At 40.8% G+C, this 19,397-nt stretch overlaps 2 protein-coding genes across 2 annotated transcripts; both read left to right on the top strand.

The window, feature by feature from the left end:
- Positions 1–307: 307 nt before the first annotated feature.
- On the top strand, positions 308–2,665 carry psmg3 (proteasome (prosome, macropain) assembly chaperone 3). The gene is made up of 3 exons (XM_029437935.1): positions 308–454; positions 1,188–1,416; positions 2,044–2,665. The coding sequence occupies exons 2-3, from the start codon at positions 1,198–1,200 to the stop codon at positions 2,194–2,196; spliced, it is 372 nt and encodes a 123-aa protein (XP_029293795.1). The 5' UTR covers positions 308–454; positions 1,188–1,197; the 3' UTR covers positions 2,197–2,665.
- A 1,067-nt stretch (positions 2,666–3,732) lies between these two features.
- On the top strand, positions 3,733–19,379 carry tmem184a (transmembrane protein 184a). Its single transcript, XM_029437277.1, has 9 exons — positions 3,733–4,145; positions 4,266–4,487; positions 8,430–8,595; positions 9,377–9,467; positions 11,609–11,684; positions 14,392–14,483; positions 15,722–15,891; positions 15,974–16,171; positions 18,062–19,379. The coding sequence occupies exons 2-9, from the start codon at positions 4,266–4,268 to the stop codon at positions 18,277–18,279; spliced, it is 1,233 nt and encodes a 410-aa protein (XP_029293137.1). The 5' UTR covers positions 3,733–4,145; the 3' UTR covers positions 18,280–19,379.
- The last annotated feature ends 18 nt before the right edge of the window (positions 19,380–19,397 follow it).

Genomic DNA, 19,397 nt, shown 5'->3' with positions numbered 1-19,397 from the left:
GACTAAATCCATAAAACTAATCAAATCCAAAACAAGTCATTCTAAGTCGAAACAATCATTGCTATCAAACATGATTTTATACAACAGTCTTAACCACCAAAAAGTGATAAAAATAATAAAAATAATAATAACAATCTGAAGTTATTTGCCAATTATGCAGCAATATATATAATCAAAAGTCTTGTTTCAGCTTTTAATGATGAAAGTGATTAAATCCATTGATGTTTAATGAGAAAAAAGACATTAAATCCTCTCATTTGTTTTAAATTGAGCCATAAATGAACCCGGAAGTCATGAGTGACGTTGACCGACGTCATTACGCAAAATACTTTACGCTTAACTAAACGGCGCACGTTTGTTTTTGGTGAATTACAGAGCGCTCCTGAAGTTACTGTGAGGTGAAGTGTCTCAATTCAGAAGAAGCTTTACTTTCCGCACAGACGAAACAAAGAGGGTGAGGCTTTTTATGTAACACAGACGCTGGAAATCTGTTTATTGTAGTGTCAACTGTGAAGGCTACAACTGGAGCTAACGTTAGCTGTTTAGCTAACGTTAGCCTCCTCATGCCAGTGCATCCCGTAGCCGAGCATCACCTATGCGGATACTTTTCTTTCACTGCCTCGCTGGAAAGTAACAATATAACGTTAATCGATGTTAAAATGTCTCTGCAGGTGATGGGATGTGGATTTTATTAAGGACACAATTCTCATTTACTTTCGTTTTCTTTCTGTACAGCTAACAACGTGCTGTGTAAGAGTACGAAAGTCCCATTTAAGTTGTTATACATTAGAGTCATGTCATCTTTGAAGATTATTTCCACGTGTTTTGCAAATAAGTTTTATGTATGAATGTAATATATACTTATCTGAAAGAAGCGACAGAGAGCAGTCCCTTTTTAATATTAAAACATGGATATCTGGCTGGAGAGGTGTACATGTGACCTACTCTAATTAAACGTATAAATAATGTATAGTGTCATTGCTTTTCTTTGTCATATATGATAATAAACTGATATGATAGTACATTTAAGGAATTGTAATGGCCATTTTTCACTTTTTTTCTGACATTTTATAGCCAAAATTATTCATCTGATTAATTATGAATCAAGTAAATAATTGTCAGAATAAATGTCTTTAGCTGCAGCCATACAAATAATATTAATTTACCATTTCCTATTTCTTCCCCAGAATAACCAAAATGTCTTCCACTCAGCCAGTCATCAAATCGAAACAGACAGAAAAAGAAGTGAATGGCATTTCAACGCAGGTCGTCTGTACAGAGTTCAGCAATTACATATTAGTAGTTCTCACTCAGTACGGAAAAATGGGGACGTTGATATCCGTCACACCGGACTCCAAATCTAACGACATCAGCAACCCAATGTTATCCACCAAAGTACTGCTGGGCAAAGACGAGGTACGCTGGATAAAGATGTTCAGATTAGTATTGTATCACACAGACCCAATGAATGACTGATTGAATACTGTTATGTCTTGAATTTAAGCATTATGTCAGCAGCCCAGTCTTCATCTCTGTTATTGCCACGTTTACTGGATTACACAGCAGCCACATAACCTGCTAAAACCACATCAGGGGTTTCATTAAAATATAATCATATTGTAAGACGTGCAAACGCTTCTTACTTTGGGAGAACTTCACAAAAATAAATTACTTTTCTCATGGAGTGTGGGAATATAGCCCGATCGATAATGCAGCGTGGCAGTAAAGGCAAGTTATAACTGTTTACCACAAAGTGAGGTCTTTGTTTTCTAACTTGTTCACAGTGTGCAATGGTTTAGAAATACCTGCATATAAAACCTCAGTGTTTGAAATATGGATACATTATTTGCAATATCCTTAAAAGAAATGCACGTTGAAAAGTGGTTTGTGTGTTAAATAGAAAAGAAGATTATCGAACATGTGATTTCATCATTTATCAGTGTGGTTTCGCAGCCTTTATACGTGCAAGGATTGTAGCAGTCATTCGTTTTCTTCTGACAAACTGTAATAATCTGAACGCCAGATGTGTGTTTCTCTTTTCAGCCACTGACGCATGTCTGTGCCAAAAACCTGGCCACTTTTGTATCGCAAGAAGCCGGCAACAGGCCTGTTTTGCTGGGCCTGGCCCTCAAGGATTCCTCCATAGATGCAATTAAACAAATGAAAGAGATCATCAAAAGTTGTCAAGTCTGGTAGGAAGTCAACATAACGGACATGAAGCATGAAATCTGGGTGGAAGACAGACGATCATCTTCTGGACGCAACCGATGTCTCATTTTTCTTCTGTGTCTTCTTAAACTGAAAGGATTTACTGAAAGCCAATCTGTGATTTAAAAACAAACACTCGTGCTCTGAGACAGAAATCCAATTTCACTGACTCTGATCTGTTTGATTCGTTGAGACAGTGAAGAATGTGTTTTAGAAAACATAGTTTAGAGTTTATCTGGTTGTGAAATAAGGATATTCTGCAGCCTCTGCTTTCAAAGACGGGAAAGTTATAGTTTGTAAAATAACAACCAATAGCTCCAGTTTCATCCCTATGGAATATGTATTGACTTTTGTTTGTTTTGAATTTGTTATACTTTATACTGTTTGTTATATTTTGTATTTTCGAATGCAAATATAAAAATAAAAGCATGAATAATAAAACAGGTCACTTCTAAAACTCTCCTTGTTTTGTGTTTGAAATCTCAGCCCCAGTGAAGGATGGTTAAGGCTTAGCACTGGATACATATTTTAAACATTACACATATTCCCATCAAATTGAAAAATTGGCCTCTGTCTTTTCTAATACGTCAAACCTACTTTATCGATTATAGCTGTTAAACTGGTGAAATTGCAGTTAAACGGTTATTTAGAGTCATTTCCAACACAATTCAAAGCTTTCTGTATGAGCAGCTTCTCGTACTGCAGATCATAACAAAAAGCAATGATCGCACTATTATTTCAGATCCATCGGCCGTTGTGAATTTTTCTTTAGCATCCTCAGAATTGTGAGAAATGTAATCAATAAAATTAATTTGTAATATGTGGGAGTCATTTTGATTCATTTGTGTGATTATGATAAGGTCTCATTTGTTGTTGGGTATACAGAATAACCTTTATACATATACCAATTATGAGTCTTGTACTCCGTGCTGGAGGTGTTTATTCAACTGTATGCTTGGATTGCAGTAGCCAATATGTGTACATATACGGCAATACAATATTAGATATGCAATTGTTTAACCTTAGTCTCACTGTACCTTTGACCAACATGTAACTGCAATTGTATAAAGTTAACAATGCACAAGAGTACAAACAATCAGCCATACAAATTCAATTAATAAAGAAAGAAGGAAAATAGCTATAACAGAAGGTATTATACATTATAATAGAAAGATACAATTAAAAATAAGAATTATTGGAGACAGACTTCTTAAAACAAACATCTCTGAGTACATTTTAGTTACATGTATTTTTTTACTCAAAATAACACAATTTAAATAAAAAACAAGCTAAAATATAGAACATAAACTTCTATTATCACAATCAAAATAACTTGTATTTAATAAAATAATATGTTTACCTTCAATATTAATTTCATGCTTAGTTTTGCACAATAACTCATTTAAGAATGTAACACAATATGGGAAACCAAAAAACAAATGAAGTATACTTTGTTTCAGGTAAACGCGTAATCTTTCCGAGATAAAGGCAACGTGATGACGACACACGTGAAGCTGTGGACTAGACACGTGACCCGTTCACCTGTGCCCAACCTGTTTATCCCGGCTGCTGCTCTGAGTCGCCGCTCAAGGATAAATTAAAAAGATACTCGTCGTTTACACTGAAAGTCTGACCTTCTCCAACTGGTTTCACACAGTCAGCTGTTCCGGCTCGCGCAGCATTTGTGATTTTATGATTACAGGTTTAGTTTGAGCTGTTATCTCGCGGACTTTGACCTCGGGTAGGCACCTGTTTCAAACAAGGAAGTCCCGTCTGTCAAACCTGGCGTTGATAATGTCGGGCCGCTGGTAAATGGCAGTAAAAGAGGTCGTTTGGCTACATTGAAAAGCGGTTTTATTCTCCATGTTGACCTGTAACACTGGCTTTGTGGACAGTATCGACTGAACGGGATAAAGCTGCTTCCTGCCCCAGACAAGGTGAGCGCTTTGTTGACGGTAAAGAAGTTCAAGATAGTAATCATTTAAACAAAAGTCAAACCCAATTACATTTATTACCTGTAAACTCTACTCTGACTGTGTGTTTCCTGTCTGTTTCAGATGAACATTTATCTGGAAGACATGGATTCATCAAGCGACAATAACTCTATTGTTCACCTGGATGCACCGATCCTCCCAGACAAGTCCGACATCTCCAACATGACAATCATCCGAACTGGCAACGGCTCGATCATAGTAGACCAGATGTTTCTCAACACTGTGGCTGCTCAGGCCCTCTCAGGGATATTTGTGTGGTTTGCCTTGCTCCTAACATGCCACCAGGTGAGTTTGTTTTATTCCACTAGTCCTATACAGGAATATTAATAACCTGTGCTTGAAAGTTAAATCACTGCAGCACATAACACTGATGAGTAATGCAGCTTCAGAGCGTTGCGCACTCAGTGATATGTGTGTAATCTGAGATGGTTGCAGAGTGACACATTGCACCTTCCTTTCCAGAGGACGGAAACAAATGATACTATCCATAAAGGATTATTATCCTACCTCACAGAACAATGTGGGGAATTCAGTCTCACATTATTTATTTTCATGCGGGCACTGTATGTTATCTAGTCCTAAAGTATTCCAGGCAGGTGTTATTCCTTCTACTCTGTGCTTGCACTGCCTCGCTGCATTGTGGGAACGTTTTGCTTCCTTTATAGTTGACAGTGACTATCGGATGGACATTCTTGAACAGGACAATAAATCCACAGCAAGCTCTGTTTATGTGGACGGGGAAGATGGTTGCAAGAAATAAATGGCTGAACACAGACCACCTTTTTTACCCAGAAACCATTTCAATGCTGATGTAAATGAGTGTTTCCTCGTGTGTGTGTGTGTGTGTGTGTGTGTGTGTGTGTGTGTGTGTGTGTGTGTGTGTGTGTGTGTGTGTGTGTGTGTGTGTGTGTGTGTGTGTGTGTGTGTGTGTGTGTGTGTGTGTGTGTGTGTGTGTGTGTGTGTGTGTGTGTGTGTGAGTTACCCACTGTGCGCAGATGATAGCTTATCATTATGGTTTCATCATTCGGAGAGAATGCGGTAGGGTGCAGTGTATTATCAGCAGGGAAATCAATTGATATTGAGATAACATTTATGGCGTTATTAAGAATGAGGTTTGTTCACTCGCTGTTTAATGTTGTGCAGCTGTAATAGTCGATGACTGTATAGACCTTGTATTGAATATACTTCCATCTGACATCCTCAGGCTGGAAGTCGTCCACCTCGATCATATTCATGTAAACACGCATATAAGTTATTGTTGTGGTACCTTTTTTTTATAAGCTATATGTCATCATGTTGCATCCTGTGAGTATGAAAACAATCCCTGTTTAGGGATTTGTGACTCAATATCCAGCAAATTGGTTTCTATCTTTTTAATATAGTACTTGTTTGGTCAAACACTTGCCACAAGACATTTTAATTGAGCAAATAAATAGCAAGTGTACCGCAGGGAGATGGCGCAGGATGGCAACAGGCATCCTCTCTGTCACTGGGGGAGAATAAAATGCTCTGCAGGACGAGCGTTGCAATGCTGGTGGTGTTTCATCTGACTTGGCTCCAGAGGATTGCTATAGACTTCTAAACTCACATTCTGAATACTAAACACAGGAAGACAATGACCTTAGATCCTCTTTGCTGTTAAGTCGCCGATGCTTTCTTCGAGCGGGTAGTCGGTGGAGTGTGGCTCACTCTTTCTTCGTGGGTTTTATTGGTCCCTTTGCAATGTGAGGCATTTGGGATTAAAGGCAACAGTGGGCTGTGTGGCTGCGTCGCCCTCTCGTTAGTTACAGCGTGAACACTCGGTTGTGTTTTTAGGTTGTATATGCTTTAAAAAGTTTGGTTCCTCTATCTCTACCTTACTTCAGCAGAATACACCTGCATTACTGTCAGGTCAGCAGCATTACGGAGTCAGGGCTCTCTGGCTTTTCAGGCAAATGGAGGACATCAGTCCACAGTCTGCTTCACTTCACATGTAGAGATGGCCGAATGCATCACACCCCCTCCCTCCTGGTAATCAGGCTTTAATGCGGAGCCTCTAATGGGCATTTAATCAAGCTGAATGTGTCGCGCAGAGTGAGACTCTGGGTGTTGTTTAGCTTGGTCCTACAAATGGAGGTTTTTTTAGAATCTGCAGACGACCCAGTAACGGTACATTTCAAATTAAAACCATAAGAACAAATAATGTAAATGTAATATTATTCAGAGAGTGAGCCCGAGAAGGAGTGAAACAACCGTAGAGCTGCAGCGATTAATCCTTTAACCTGCCACTGTTTTGATGATCGAATAATGTTTTTAGTCATTTTTCAAGCAAAACATTTCTGATTGTAAACTGGAATTTATTTGGGTTTTAAACTCTTTAGTCAAATAAAAGAAGCGAATTGAATCAATGCATCATCTTTCACTATATTTAACATTTCATATGCAAACTGATTTATAGAGAAAGATATCTGCAGATTCATCATGAGTTAGCTGCCACATTAAACTGCTGTTATAATAATAATAATATTATTATTATTATTATTATTATTATTATTATTATAATAATAATATTATAATAATATAATAATAATAATAATAATAAAAATATGTCATCACTTTTGAGAAACCAGAGAATTTCAGCCTTTTTTTGCTTGAACAATTAATGATATGATTATTCGATTGGTAGAATAGTCTTTCTTCGTCAATATACTGAGGTTACACGTGGATATGATAGTTTTGTGGGCCATGATGAGCAGTTTGTTCGACTGAGCACATCCTTTTGTTGGTTTGTCCGTTTATTAAAATGGTCTCCTCGTGAAGAACGAGTCATCGGTCATTACCAGAGAACGATCTGTGGTTTCACTATAATATTCCGTAATGTGCTTTGTTCTGTAATAAGCGCCACATTTTAAGAGCTCTTCCTGCATCGCTGCAGTCGGGGAGAATAATACCGGGGCAACGATTACACAGATTCTCCAATTTGAATATGCTAATTGTTTAGTTTGAAGAGATCCTATGAGTGTTATTTGAGAATAATTTAAATGTGCAATATTACAAACTGTTGATGTATTTAGTATCCACCCTGTTGGTTCACAGACGTTGTGGTTATGGCAGTTTACTCCCGCCTTTATGTTGCAACAGCTCTGTTTTATATTTGTTAACATTGGTGAGATTAGCCAACCTGCCGGCGTCACCTGAGAGGGCCGTTTAACTTTACTTTAATTACTCTGTCGGAAACGCACCTCCCTCCACTGACCTGCACATCACAAAGTGCTGTGTTTGCTTGACATTAGATTGGATAGACCAACACTTAGCTCACACATTGGACATTTCATTAGGGATTCAAAAATGTAATTCATCATTTGAATGTGGCTCATGTGGGTTAAACTGTTACAGCAGGTGTTAGTTTTGGCATGTCTTGAAAAGTAAGCCATGAATATGAAACTAAAGGTCACTGGGAAGAATGATTATCACATCGTCTGCCACACGCTGTGTTTTTATTCTTATAAATATGGTCCGCTGCGCCACGTTACCTTTATGGAGGCATTATGGGGGATAAGTAAAGGTTAAGACCTTTATCAGCTCGGTGAAAAAGGTTTATTTACTAATCATATTGTCAGCTTCTGAAGCAGAACAATATCAGGAAGGTGTGGTCAGTGAGTTAAAGCTGGAATGTGTTTGAACGCTCATTAAAGTGGGAGTTGGGCGATCTCTCTGTATTCTAGTGTCCCTCGCTGCTGTGTGTCATCGTGACGGATCAGTCGCTGCGAGATGAAATGAAACTATAAATAACGTCACGCAGGTAAAGAGATATTTGCTTGTGGTTGGCGTGATGTTGATCACATGCACGCGGCTTCACGGTCGATGCGATGGGAAAACATTGTTGGCAACAGTTTGGTCGATCGACAGGAAAATAATTGGCAGTTATTTTAATATGTTTTCAGCCTCTAATATGGAGATTTCCTGCTTTTTCTTTGTTTTAAATCCTATTAAAATGAATATATTTGGGACAAAACAAGACGTTTAAAGACGTGATGTTGGATTGTGAGAAATCTTTCACTATTTTCCTACATTTTAGAAAATAATCTGCAGATTAATTGATAATTTATCTATTTTAATCTCATGCATCATGATTAGAAACTACGTTTCCTCGTTTAATTAATAACTATTTTCCATGAGAGATCAGGGAATTGGCATTTTCATGTTCCTAATGTTTTTCATTTGCTTTTTGTTTCATGTTTTTTGCAGATCTATACACACCTGCGATCCTACACTGTCCCCAACGAGCAGCGCTACATCATCCGCATCCTGTTTATCGTGCCAGTTTATTCCTTTGACTCTTGGCTCAGTCTGCTCTTCATCAGCAACGACCAGTACTATGTGTACTTTGATTCTGTGCGAGACTGCTACGAAGGTGAGCGTCACAAGCGCTCCATTTGAAATGATCTGCCCTCACGTGGCTGCAAAGCAAAGACCAGAAACTGACCAAACGAGTTTCAGCAGCAGTCATTGTTGTTGTGCACGTTAGACCTCATTACTGGAGGTGTTGCCTTTCTAGGAGGAGTCGTTTTAGGAGCATCCTTTTGGGTGCACTGGTTTGCTAATGGGGGGGGGGGGGGGAAACAATTTTATTCAAATGTAACTGTAATCGTGTATTTGTATTGTAAGTTTTAAGACCGAGTCTCCTCACCAGTGCAAAGGTGAATCATATGCAAAATGGATTACAAGTCATTTGAGAACGGGGGGGGAAAGTAGGAAATGCATTATTCAGGAGATTAGTTTCCAGTTTGCAGGCCAATTTTGTGGCTGATTGATAGTGCAGCGCATCAGAAAGCAGCGAGACTGGACCAGCAGCTACGGCGACAACATAATGAACCTTCTCTTGACTGGACACCATCTGCATTAGATTCATTTAATCCCTCCTTAAATAGCAACAAAGGATTAGGAAGGGATTTCCAAGACACAGAACCCTTGGAAGCTTCTTAATGTAAGGACTGAAACAACATTTATTGTGGCACTAATTATATGTTTTTATCATGGGGGAAGTTTTCCCCTCCTAAAATGATTTGACCTTTTTGAGTAAGGTGTACGTGAAGGAGATGATTCTGCAGTTAACATCGTGTGTGTGTGTGTGTGTGTGTGTGTGTGTGTGTGGTGCAGGCTTTCAGGAAGTAACCCTGTTCTTTCTGTTGCAGCATTTGTCATTTACAATTTCCTGAGCCTGTCCTTTGAGTATCTGGGAGGAGAGAGTGCCATCATGTCGGAGATCCGGGGGAAGTCCATACAGTGAGTGCTCTCGTGGTGCTGTCAGATGTGGCATACGTGCGCACGCCGCTTTGGTTTGAGACTTTTCTCATGTAAATCGACAGACGTATCACCTATTATTATCTTCAGCTCGTTTAAATGTTTACACTCGCACATGGTGCATCTCGCTGCCCTTGAATTAGCATTTAGTTTGAACATCACCGAGAAAGAGCAGGCAGTAATCAACCAGCGTTGTTAATCTGTGACGCTTATCCTTTATCTCAGAGCTTTTGAGCAGCCTTAGACGGGCTGTCTTTTATGGCTGACTCAGCCACAGGGCAGCCGCTCTTTGCCAGGTTCTTAAGACGGAGGAGACACTAATGTTGAGCCCTGATAAATGGAGCCATTGCTCAACACCAGGCACTGGAGACGAGGCATAAATTCGACATCTTGTTTTAGACTGCGCCGCGTTGCTGTTACACGTCCTTTAGAATGCCCCTCAACATCCAATACTGTGGATAATATCGCAGCGTGTTCGAGTTGTAATCAGACGCTTGGCAGATAATTAGATCACATAGTTTATGTGTATATATAAAACTACCATGCTCCCCATGTAGTTGTGTTGGTATGTTATAAACATGGTCACGGCTCTTTAGTATCACATTAATCTTTCTCCTATTTTAATTAATATTGCACATCAATATTAGACTCGGTTTAATAAGTCATGTTCCCATTAATAAACTAGATTAAGTTATTAAATAATACACGGCAGATGTTAACAGGGTCTGTGGGAGTCAACACAGAGCGTAACTAACACTTGCACTACTTTCACTCTGCAGGCAAATCCCAATTTGTTTCTCAAATTCAATTTGACTCGACTTCTACGCTCTCGTTTGCAAGTGATGACGATGCAGTCGAGTGTTTGCATTAGTAACCCGTCTACAAAGAAGAAAAGGAAAGGCAAATTAAAATCATCAGACATCATACCCGGGTCACTCTGCCTGTGTTGAACTGCTGCGTTCATAACGTGCGTAGAGTCCACGCAGACGTTTCTGCAGCTGCTGCAGCCTTCTCCTTCTACTTTGAGTTCCCTGTTAAGTAGGGTGTGCTTATTTGTTAATAATAATAATAATAATAATAATAATAATATTCCACAATTGAAAGCCTGTACTCCTATTAATTAATGGAGTCGTGCAAGTCACTGTCATTCCAAATATTTCAGAATAAAAGCTTGTATTCTGTTCACAGTAAAACAGTAAAGGGCTTTTATTTTGAAACGGAGATAGGAAGTGTTAAGTGGTAAAATAATGATCTACTTTTCTGTGTCTGTGACATATTCTACAGATATATTTACATTGAAACTGTAGTAATGTAGCAAAAGATTAAATTCTCTGTCTATTTCTGTAGACAATAGACAGAGAACAATAGACGGTCTACTCTGCTCTAATGTGTTAACGGGGCCGCTGAAATACAAAGAGGTTCCACGACGCAGACGTTAGTTTCAGGGCGAGGCAGAGTTCAGACCTAATCTTCCTCTCAGCAGCCTCCAGGCTCAGTCCTACAGCAGAACTCGTCTTTCTCAACAGTTTATTTATTGAACCCCCTCGCCACACCGTAAACCGCCACTTAAACACAACACACAAAGAAAGTACTGACACTGAAAGCTTCTCAAGAACAATTCTAATCTACCGTCTTGTGTTCCTTTAATGCTATAAATACCAGTACAAATAAATGGAAAATAAAGTTTATTATTTACATTATGGTGTAAGCAGCTTCAGTTTACATGATGACTTTCAATACAATACAGTTAATGATGGCAGCACCATGAACAAACCACAAACCTCAAATCAACATAGAACTAAAGCAGTTCTGTCGACTCGGGCTGCGAACAACAATTTGCATTATCAAATGATCTGCAGATTTGTTTTTATGTTTTACAGTTGCAGCATAAAACTGAGAAAAGATGGCTGACAATGAGAAGCTGGAAGAAGCAAAAGTCTCATATTTGCCTTCAAGCGATCATCAATTAATAATGAATTAATAAAAGAACTGAACCTTTAAAGCAAGTGTTTAGTGTGGTTGCTGTATTACACGTGTTAGTTTACGTGTTACTCGTTACATACTTTAACTTGCTTCTGTTATCACATGTTAAACACATGATGTTGGTGCTGTCGTGTTCACAGGTCCAGTTGTCTGTATGGCACCTGCTGCCTCGGTGGAATGAGCTACTCCATCGGCTTTTTAAGATTCTGCAAACAGGTGAGCGTTAATCCTCCTCTTATCTATAGAAATACATTTGCACACATTTGAAAAAGAAGAATACATCAAATTGTCTTGGAAAAACAAAAGATACTGCGCTGTAAATCACCCTCATCTCCTGACAGCTGTTATAACGGACTAATGAAAACATTAGCAGGTTAAAAAAGAGGGAAACAAAAGCGATTAAAGCCACGTGAAGGTGAAGGCAGCCTGATATGGGACGCTGCACAAGCTCCCAGTCTAACCCTGATGATGATATGTCTTCAAAACAAAATGCATTATGATGTATACCTTTTTTAATACGCTGCAAGCTTTCACAGGATTCTGATTTAAATGCAAAACTGTGCGAGTTCTGTATGCTGACGTATCTGACAGCATGATGAGCACAGTCGAGCTTTGTGTGAGAACATCACTTTTGTTGGACTCGTCCGGGCTTCAGTGTGTTGACCTCGAGCGAAGCGGCTCAGCACGGAGTTATTCTGCTTTTTAAAACGTGTCGACCTCATTAATATTCATGAAATCAATATATCGAACAAGTCAAGAAAACATTCTGGTTTGCAGGTGAACTTCCACCACGTGACCAACTGGATTCAGAGTAACGATAGACTGCCTGCCACATTTACTCCTTTATTCTTTACTGGATTACAAAAGCAATCGATTGTATTGATCACACGCTGGTGTCACTCGGGGGGGAAACACCGGCGCGTTCGACTTTGAGAGAAAACTTCAAGGTGAAACATCTGCAGCAGCTCTTTATAGTCAAATACTAAAACTCGCAGATGGAGCACAATGTCCTAAAGGCCGAGTGATTGTGGTTCTTTGGGATGCATCGTATCCTCTAACCTCATCTCTAACTGAGTCCTTCGTCATATCGCTGGACACTTTAGGGTCTTATGTTCCTCTGGACCCCAGGGGCAGCTGCTTTACCGGCGCAACATCCTTCACACATTTAGCTTTTCTACATTCTTTCACCACCCAGATGTATTTATGTAGCGTTGGTGTTTCTCCTTAGATGGAAGAACAGCAGCAAGAATACGCTGCTTTCACTTCATGTGCTACATTCCTACTAATATACAAATCTGTGAGCGCTTCTTATTCACACGGCATCTCTTAGGAGCACAAATGAATGATGAATCCAGATGATCTCAAAAGAGCACGGCTTTCACGTCCACGTTTGCTTCATTCCTGCTAATAAACAAATATTTGTATCAAAATAAGACGTGAAATAAAGTTCTTGTTCGTCTGAATTCAGTTCATTCGTGTTTTGCTCGTCTGCGCTCTGAATATTTCTCTGCAGCTGCAACATTCAGAAAAGATTTCTATGAGCCGAGCACGTCTTTTAAACGTCAATACTGCATTCAATCATGTTCAGTTAATTGTGGGAAGCTAAAATCCTGATCGCTATGAATATTCGATTATTGTGCAGCCCTAATGTCAGGCAGAGGTTCTTTAAGGAACGCTTGAGGGAGGTACTTTGCAGACATCAAAGATGCAAGAGTGCACTGCAGCGGAGAAGAGTGCGAGGCAATAAAAACAACGGCTTTGTGGTCCGATACGTAGATTTGTGAATTAAATCATCAGTTCAGAAAGATCAGCTGTCCATATTATAATACACAGAGCGGAGAGGAGTTGCTGTTTAATAGGTTCAAACTGACTTCTGTTGATGCCACGAGTGAACTAATGCAGCTGTGCATTGTACATGTTACATATTGTGATGCAAAACGCCTGCAGGTTGCTCACAAAAACATGGGAGAGTCAAATATGATTACTATAACAGATGTTGCACGTTATCCTAAATTCACATTTAATGCACCAGTTTGCAATAAAGCTGTTATTAAAGTAATGAATTAACACATCCTCTCACATGTTATCGTGCAGTGTACACCGACACACACATTAGTATTAAAGTGTGTTACTTGGTTTGTACGCAGTCTGTCTGTATGGATGCAGTTACTAACCAAATGAATTTGACTTTTAATCCACTGGTATTATGAACCTGCATTGTGTTGTGAATATCAAGCATGTCAGGAAGTATCATGCAAAATGATTTCCTTTAAAGCTTTAAGTACTGACAGTCTTTCCTTCTTCTTGTGCCACCTTGTCATTCTGAATATTCTCAAAGCAGATCAGTAATCTAAATGGTTATTGATGTCACTGTGTCAATCCCACCGCCCACTCTGACCGCTCTGAAGAAGCCTCCCTCTGGCTGATCAAGTTGAACACTGCCGGTCTGTTGCTTTCAAGTGCTGCAGCGATGATGGGAGTTTAGAGTAGCTTATGTCAAATTGGTTGGTTCAGGCTTCAAGAAACAACAAAGAGGACACCTGTCCTCCAGTCTTGTAGTGCATGCAGGTCTCCAGCCAGTCCCTCTCATCAACAACAGGGAGCATTCTTTCTATTTCACTTTAAGTCTTTGCAATTAGCATTTTAGGAAGTATTCTTATTTGCTTTGTTAGATGTAAGGCTGCAACCAGTTAGCTTAGCTTAGCACAGATGGGAGGGGCACCTTAAAACTCACTGATTAACTCGCAGGAGTTTGATTAACGTGCAGATATAAAGATATAACCTCTTAGTGAGCCTCGCTTGTCGTCGGTGAGCAGTAACGGATCTTTTTCAGGTAATTCAGACGTCCTCCTTCATCCTCCTCCTCCTCCATGGTGTCCTTGCCTGTTTTGTGTCTCATTCTGAATTGTAATGTGTTCTCCAGGCGACTCTCCAGTTCTGCGTTGTCAAACCCATCATGGCAGTCATCACCATCATCCTGCAGGCCTTTGGCAAATATCATGATGGAGATTTTAAGTGAGCAAGCACCTCCTCTTTCCATTTCATTCTGCATGCATCTTGTGTATACCATGTCATCGCCAGCAGGCAATAAATAATTTGCAAATGGAGATAATTGTATCACCTCGTCGCAGCTGCTACAATGAAGAAGTTTAGAATGAAAGTTTCCTGTGAGAGTGCAGGTTCTTCACTGCATGCTGTCATGTCCGCTATCACATCCCTTTGGGTGTTGCAAATAATTCAAGTTTTTATTTATTTATTATGAACTAAAGAATTTATATTTCTTTTCTAAGTTTTCCTCACATGTAGTAAGAAATGAAGACACTTAATTCTTCTTGCGTGTTGCACTCAGTGGAGCGCAGATGTATTGTTTAATCCCACGCTGTGGATGTGATGCAGAGTACCAGATGAGCCCTTTAAGGGTCTCGATGAGAGAAATGCACTTAATAAAATTGCGTGTAATCAAAAGCTATAAAATGTGCGGCCCGTAAACTCTCTTCAGACGCGTGTTCAGGTGCTCTGCTCCGCCTCTCCGCTCAGTGTCTCCTTCTGAAGACTCAGCTGTGACGACACTTTTCTAAACTACTCGGAAAACGCACAAACGTCAACGAGGGCAGACGTTCCCAATCAGCGGTCGATCATTATCCTCTTATTGTCGAGCTAAAGGATTGACGTCATTAACTTCTTCCTGCTTATTTCTCTCTATACTTCAACAGCAAAATGAGCAGGCAGAAGTTTTTTTCCATGTCTTTTCTCTAAGCTCTGTAGCGAGACATGATGATTCACAGATTGTTTACTTGTACGCTTTCAGCCAACCATGCGCTCTACGCTGGGTGGGAGTACTTAGTGCAGTCACAGCTGAGGCCTCAGAGTGGCTCCCTTGAATGCAAAGAGGGTAGAAAGGCAGCCTGACAATGAAATATAGACGAGTCCGCCTGTTTTATCAAATGCATCCTGAAATGAGAAGGACATGTGCAAACAGGCTTCATTAACTGCTTCAAAGAGGAGGACAACACGGCTGCGTTTCCAGCTGTTCTCGCAATATGTGGGGAAATTTCATCACATTTAGGCTGCCAGTCTTTTTCATTCCACCCGAAGTAATAAATGGATTCAAAACAGGAATAAATCGCTGCTGTCAAACAAACGTAAGGGATCCGCCGTCCACGGGCTTTTCATATCATCACAGATGGAAAAATGTCACCTGGTTTATCAATTCTCCAAATTTGTAATGATGTGTTTTTCTTCTTCTTGTGCAGCATAACTGGCGGATACCTATACATCACAATCATCTACAACTTCTCAGTCAGCCTGGCTCTCTACGCTCTCTTCATCTTTTTCTTCGCCACAAGTGACCTGCTCAGGCCGTTTGAACCGGTGCTCAAATTCCTCACCATCAAATCTGTCATCTTCCTCTCCTTCTGGCAAGGTGAGTTCCTCCATCTACTTATTGTGCTATCAGAACCCGTGTCTAAAAGTATAATCTGCTGACGGAAGTGTTGCTTCTGTAGGCATGGTCCTCGCCATCCTGGAGCGTTCGGGCGTCATCCCCAACGCGCTCTTCATCGAAGGACATGAGGTCCACGCCGGCACCGTGGCAGCAGGCTGGCAGAACTTTATCATCTGCATCGAAATGTTCTTTGCCGCTATCGCCCTCCGATATGCCTTCACCTGCACCGTCTACCAGGAGAAAAAAAATGAAGTGCCAGGTGAGCTGAGCATCAATACCTCTTCTACATGTAGGCGGGCTCACCCTCCCCCTCACAGAATCAGGACGCAGGCTTGAACGTGTTCGCAGTAACAGTAATTGCTTTTCTTTGTGCCTTTTTGCAGCAAAGTCCAGCAAGTTTTAAAGTTTAGATTTCTATTTTAACGGATACACCAGCTGGAATGTTTGCACATTTGTGCGGCGCTGTCGCGATCAGTCTGTCAGTCAGGCTGGAAGCGTTCATCGGCCCGAGGGCACACGCAGTTGCTCGTGGCTCAGAGGATCGGATCGTCGGTGAAGCGATGTAGATGAAGAGGAATTGAAAAGCCACAGTACAGTGACTAGCAGGGGGGCACCTCTTTGACGTCAGTGCTGCTTTCAAGTAAAAGAGAAATGGAAGCCATGGGACAAGCCTTCCGCGGCGATATCAATCATTTCGCAATTTTCCTTCCTGCTATCCTGTAGGAAACCTTCTGTTCCCTAAAGTACTGGAGGTGGGGGTACAATTAAAACACTTCTGTATCAACAAGATGGAAACCAAAGAAGGGAATGGGATAAAATGAAAACTACACTTGATGTAGCTTCAAACATATTTGATATTGTTTTGTTGTATTGCTTCAGTCGGCCCCCGCCGACAGCTGAACCTTTAGACAACGCTAACACTGTAGATCTGCTGCTGCAAGGTGTTCGCAGTTCCTCCACTTCAGCTCTGTGCATCGTGCAGGCAGTCAGGAGAAACTCAGCAGACCGTGCCTAACTGCCCTGTGCCCCCCCCACCTCACCGTCCCCACCTTGCCCTTCACTTTGCCACATCCATAAGCCGATCCAGACAGCACTGTCAGTGACCCTGAAACAAGACTGTGGATGTCTGCCCGCTCCTTTTTGTTGTTTCCTTGAACACCCGTTTAGTTGTGAGGTAGATTCGACCTGGCTCACAGCTGGGTGCTCGGGGACCTTCGGTGAAGACGGCGGCTCTGACTGTTCTCTCCATTTATAGTCTGCAGCCTGTGGAGACGCCACGAAGAAAGAAAGAAATGTAACCGATTGTTTTCTAATATTACCGCTATGATGTCACACAGTGGAGACTTTAAGCTACCAAGTGATCGCTGCATGATTGTACGCTTTGTAAAAGAAACATGAGGACGTCACGTTGGGCTCTGGGAACGTGTGACGGGCATTTTTCATACTTTTGACGGTGGAATAAATTAATATAACGGTTTGTTAGTTGTGTACACTTCCACAAATCCTTAAACCAGTGGGATGGCAGGCATAAGTAGCTTTCTTTGGTCAAATTCACCCCTTATTAGTGTTCTGATGCTCAGATTGATTGGTTCAGGGTGTTAAAGGTAGTTTTAGTTCAATGAAAAACATTAATCTCTCCTGCTGATGGTTAAATTAGTTAAATTTTGTGTCTCAACCAGCGTTTGTTTGTAATATTTGTTATTTGCTCGGCTCCTGCTTCTAGCAGCTGAGGAACTTTACTAAACTCAGGCTTAATTGTGTGCCACAGCTGAGCTAGAAATAACTTTTTGAATCTCAATTTCAGCTGCCTTAGCAAGATTTCCCTAAATCCCCTCCAAGTGGTCAAAAGTCTAATTTATAATCCAGTTCAAGTTTGTTGTGATGACGTTTAAAAGCTTGCGTGGTCGGATGCATGCTTCATTAAAGAGCTGCAGCAGGTCTCTGAGGTGCTCTGATCAGGGTCTGTTGGTTGTTCCTCGACATAATGAGACGTAGAGGAGGAGGTGTAGTGCTGTGGATCTGTGGACGCTTAAAGCTGCTCTAAACTTTAGTTTTAGACTTTATTTCCTTTTTTAGTCTCTTTAATGTTGCTGTCACATGCATGAATGTCTAATCATTAATCTCCCCATGTCCTTGTTCCTCCATACAGAAAACATCCCCCCTATGCACAGCATCTCTAGCGGTCTGAAGGAGACCATAAACCCGGGAGACATGGTTCAGGACGCCATCCACAACTTCTCCCCAGCCTACCAGCAGTACACGCAGCAGTCCACACAGGAGGTGGTGCAGCCCAACGGAAAAGTGGCCGCAGCCAACAAGCGCAAGTCTGACAAGATCATGCTGATCGCCTCTGATGACGAGTTCTAGACATTTCTCCAGCAAGATGGTTCTCCCCCCCCCCCCCCCCATGAATCATTTAAGCACCAAGAGGAGGACGACATTATGAGAAGCTTTTCTTCATCGTGGCAGTAATAATCACTTCCCTGCATCGGAGACATCTGGAGCTACGCATGTCCTTTATTTCAAGCTGCTGGATGTTGAGCGGTTACCCCTAATCCTGATTCTGTTTCCTTCATTATGTCAGTGCTCACTCGCTGGCCGTCTGAAGTGCGCTCCCTCTGGTTCATGTCACTTTCAAAGAGGAGATGATTAATATGTGACTCCAGGAGGGAAGCAGGGAAGGCGGCGATGGCTGCGAATGACACGTCATGGACCGTCTCTCGCATCTGCTTGTTTGAAGTATTTGCTGAGCATTCCTCTGCATGGGTTCCTGACAAATGGAAAGATTTATTCAGAGACACGTTCGTTTTGGAGCAGGCACTTCAAACTGCAGACTATAGCACTTTGCAATCCTTTGTATCTACCGTAGCATGGACAAATTGGATAAACCTGTCTCCTACAAAGTGGGACTTGTATTCTTCTCATTAATTTTCCCAGCACGCTAAAGAGTTTAAACTAGACAGCCGTACAACAGACGCTAACGATACATATTTGTGCAGCGTCTGCGCTATTGTAAATGCTTTTGACGTGTTCACATCACTGTTAATGTTATAATTACATGTTGCAGAGATTATGAAATGTGCACAGAATGTGATCGGTGGAAATTGTGGTGTTTATATTCTATTTGTGTAAAAGTGGATTATAATGTGTGCAGTTCAGGCGTAGTCAGACCAAACTAAACTCTGTGTGCTTTAAGAGACTTAGTTTCTTCTGCAGAAATGATGCGTTTGCTTTCTGAGTACATTAATTATTGGAGACCATTTTTGTGTCTCGAGTCATTGTTTTAATTTCCAAACCTTCTTGTGCCAAGAATAGCTGACTTTCTGGGAAAGCAGAACTTTAATTTACAGTTGGTTACAAAGTAATATTTGAAATTATATGAAACGGTTGACTTGTGTGTGTTTTAGTGCGTTTTTGTTTTTTGTGGCACAAATTAAACTGATTGTTTTTGCGTGTGTAACTTGAAACGGAGTGAATGTGCACTT

Source organism: Cottoperca gobio, chromosome 8, assembly GCF_900634415.1.
Source record: "Cottoperca gobio chromosome 8, fCotGob3.1, whole genome shotgun sequence".
Taxonomy (NCBI): Eukaryota; Metazoa; Chordata; class Actinopteri; order Perciformes; family Bovichtidae; genus Cottoperca; species Cottoperca gobio.
The sequence above is the reverse complement of the archived record's forward strand: the minus strand, read 5'-3'. Positions and strand labels throughout refer to the sequence as shown.

Coding starts and splice junctions, on each gene's coding strand:
- psmg3 (XM_029437935.1), top strand. CDS start 1,198: ATGTCTTCCACTCAGCCAGTCATCAAATCGAAACAGACAGAAAAAGAA. Junction 1,417..2,043: donor TACTGCTGGGCAAAGACGAG/GTACGCTGGATA, acceptor TTCTCTTTTCAG/CCACTGACGCATGTCTGTGC.
- tmem184a (XM_029437277.1), top strand. CDS start 4,266: ATGAACATTTATCTGGAAGACATGGATTCATCAAGCGACAATAACTCT. Junction 4,488..8,429: donor TGCTCCTAACATGCCACCAG/GTGAGTTTGTTT, acceptor TGTTTTTTGCAG/ATCTATACACACCTGCGATC. Junction 15,892..15,973: donor CTTCCTCTCCTTCTGGCAAG/GTGAGTTCCTCC, acceptor TTGCTTCTGTAG/GCATGGTCCTCGCCATCCTG.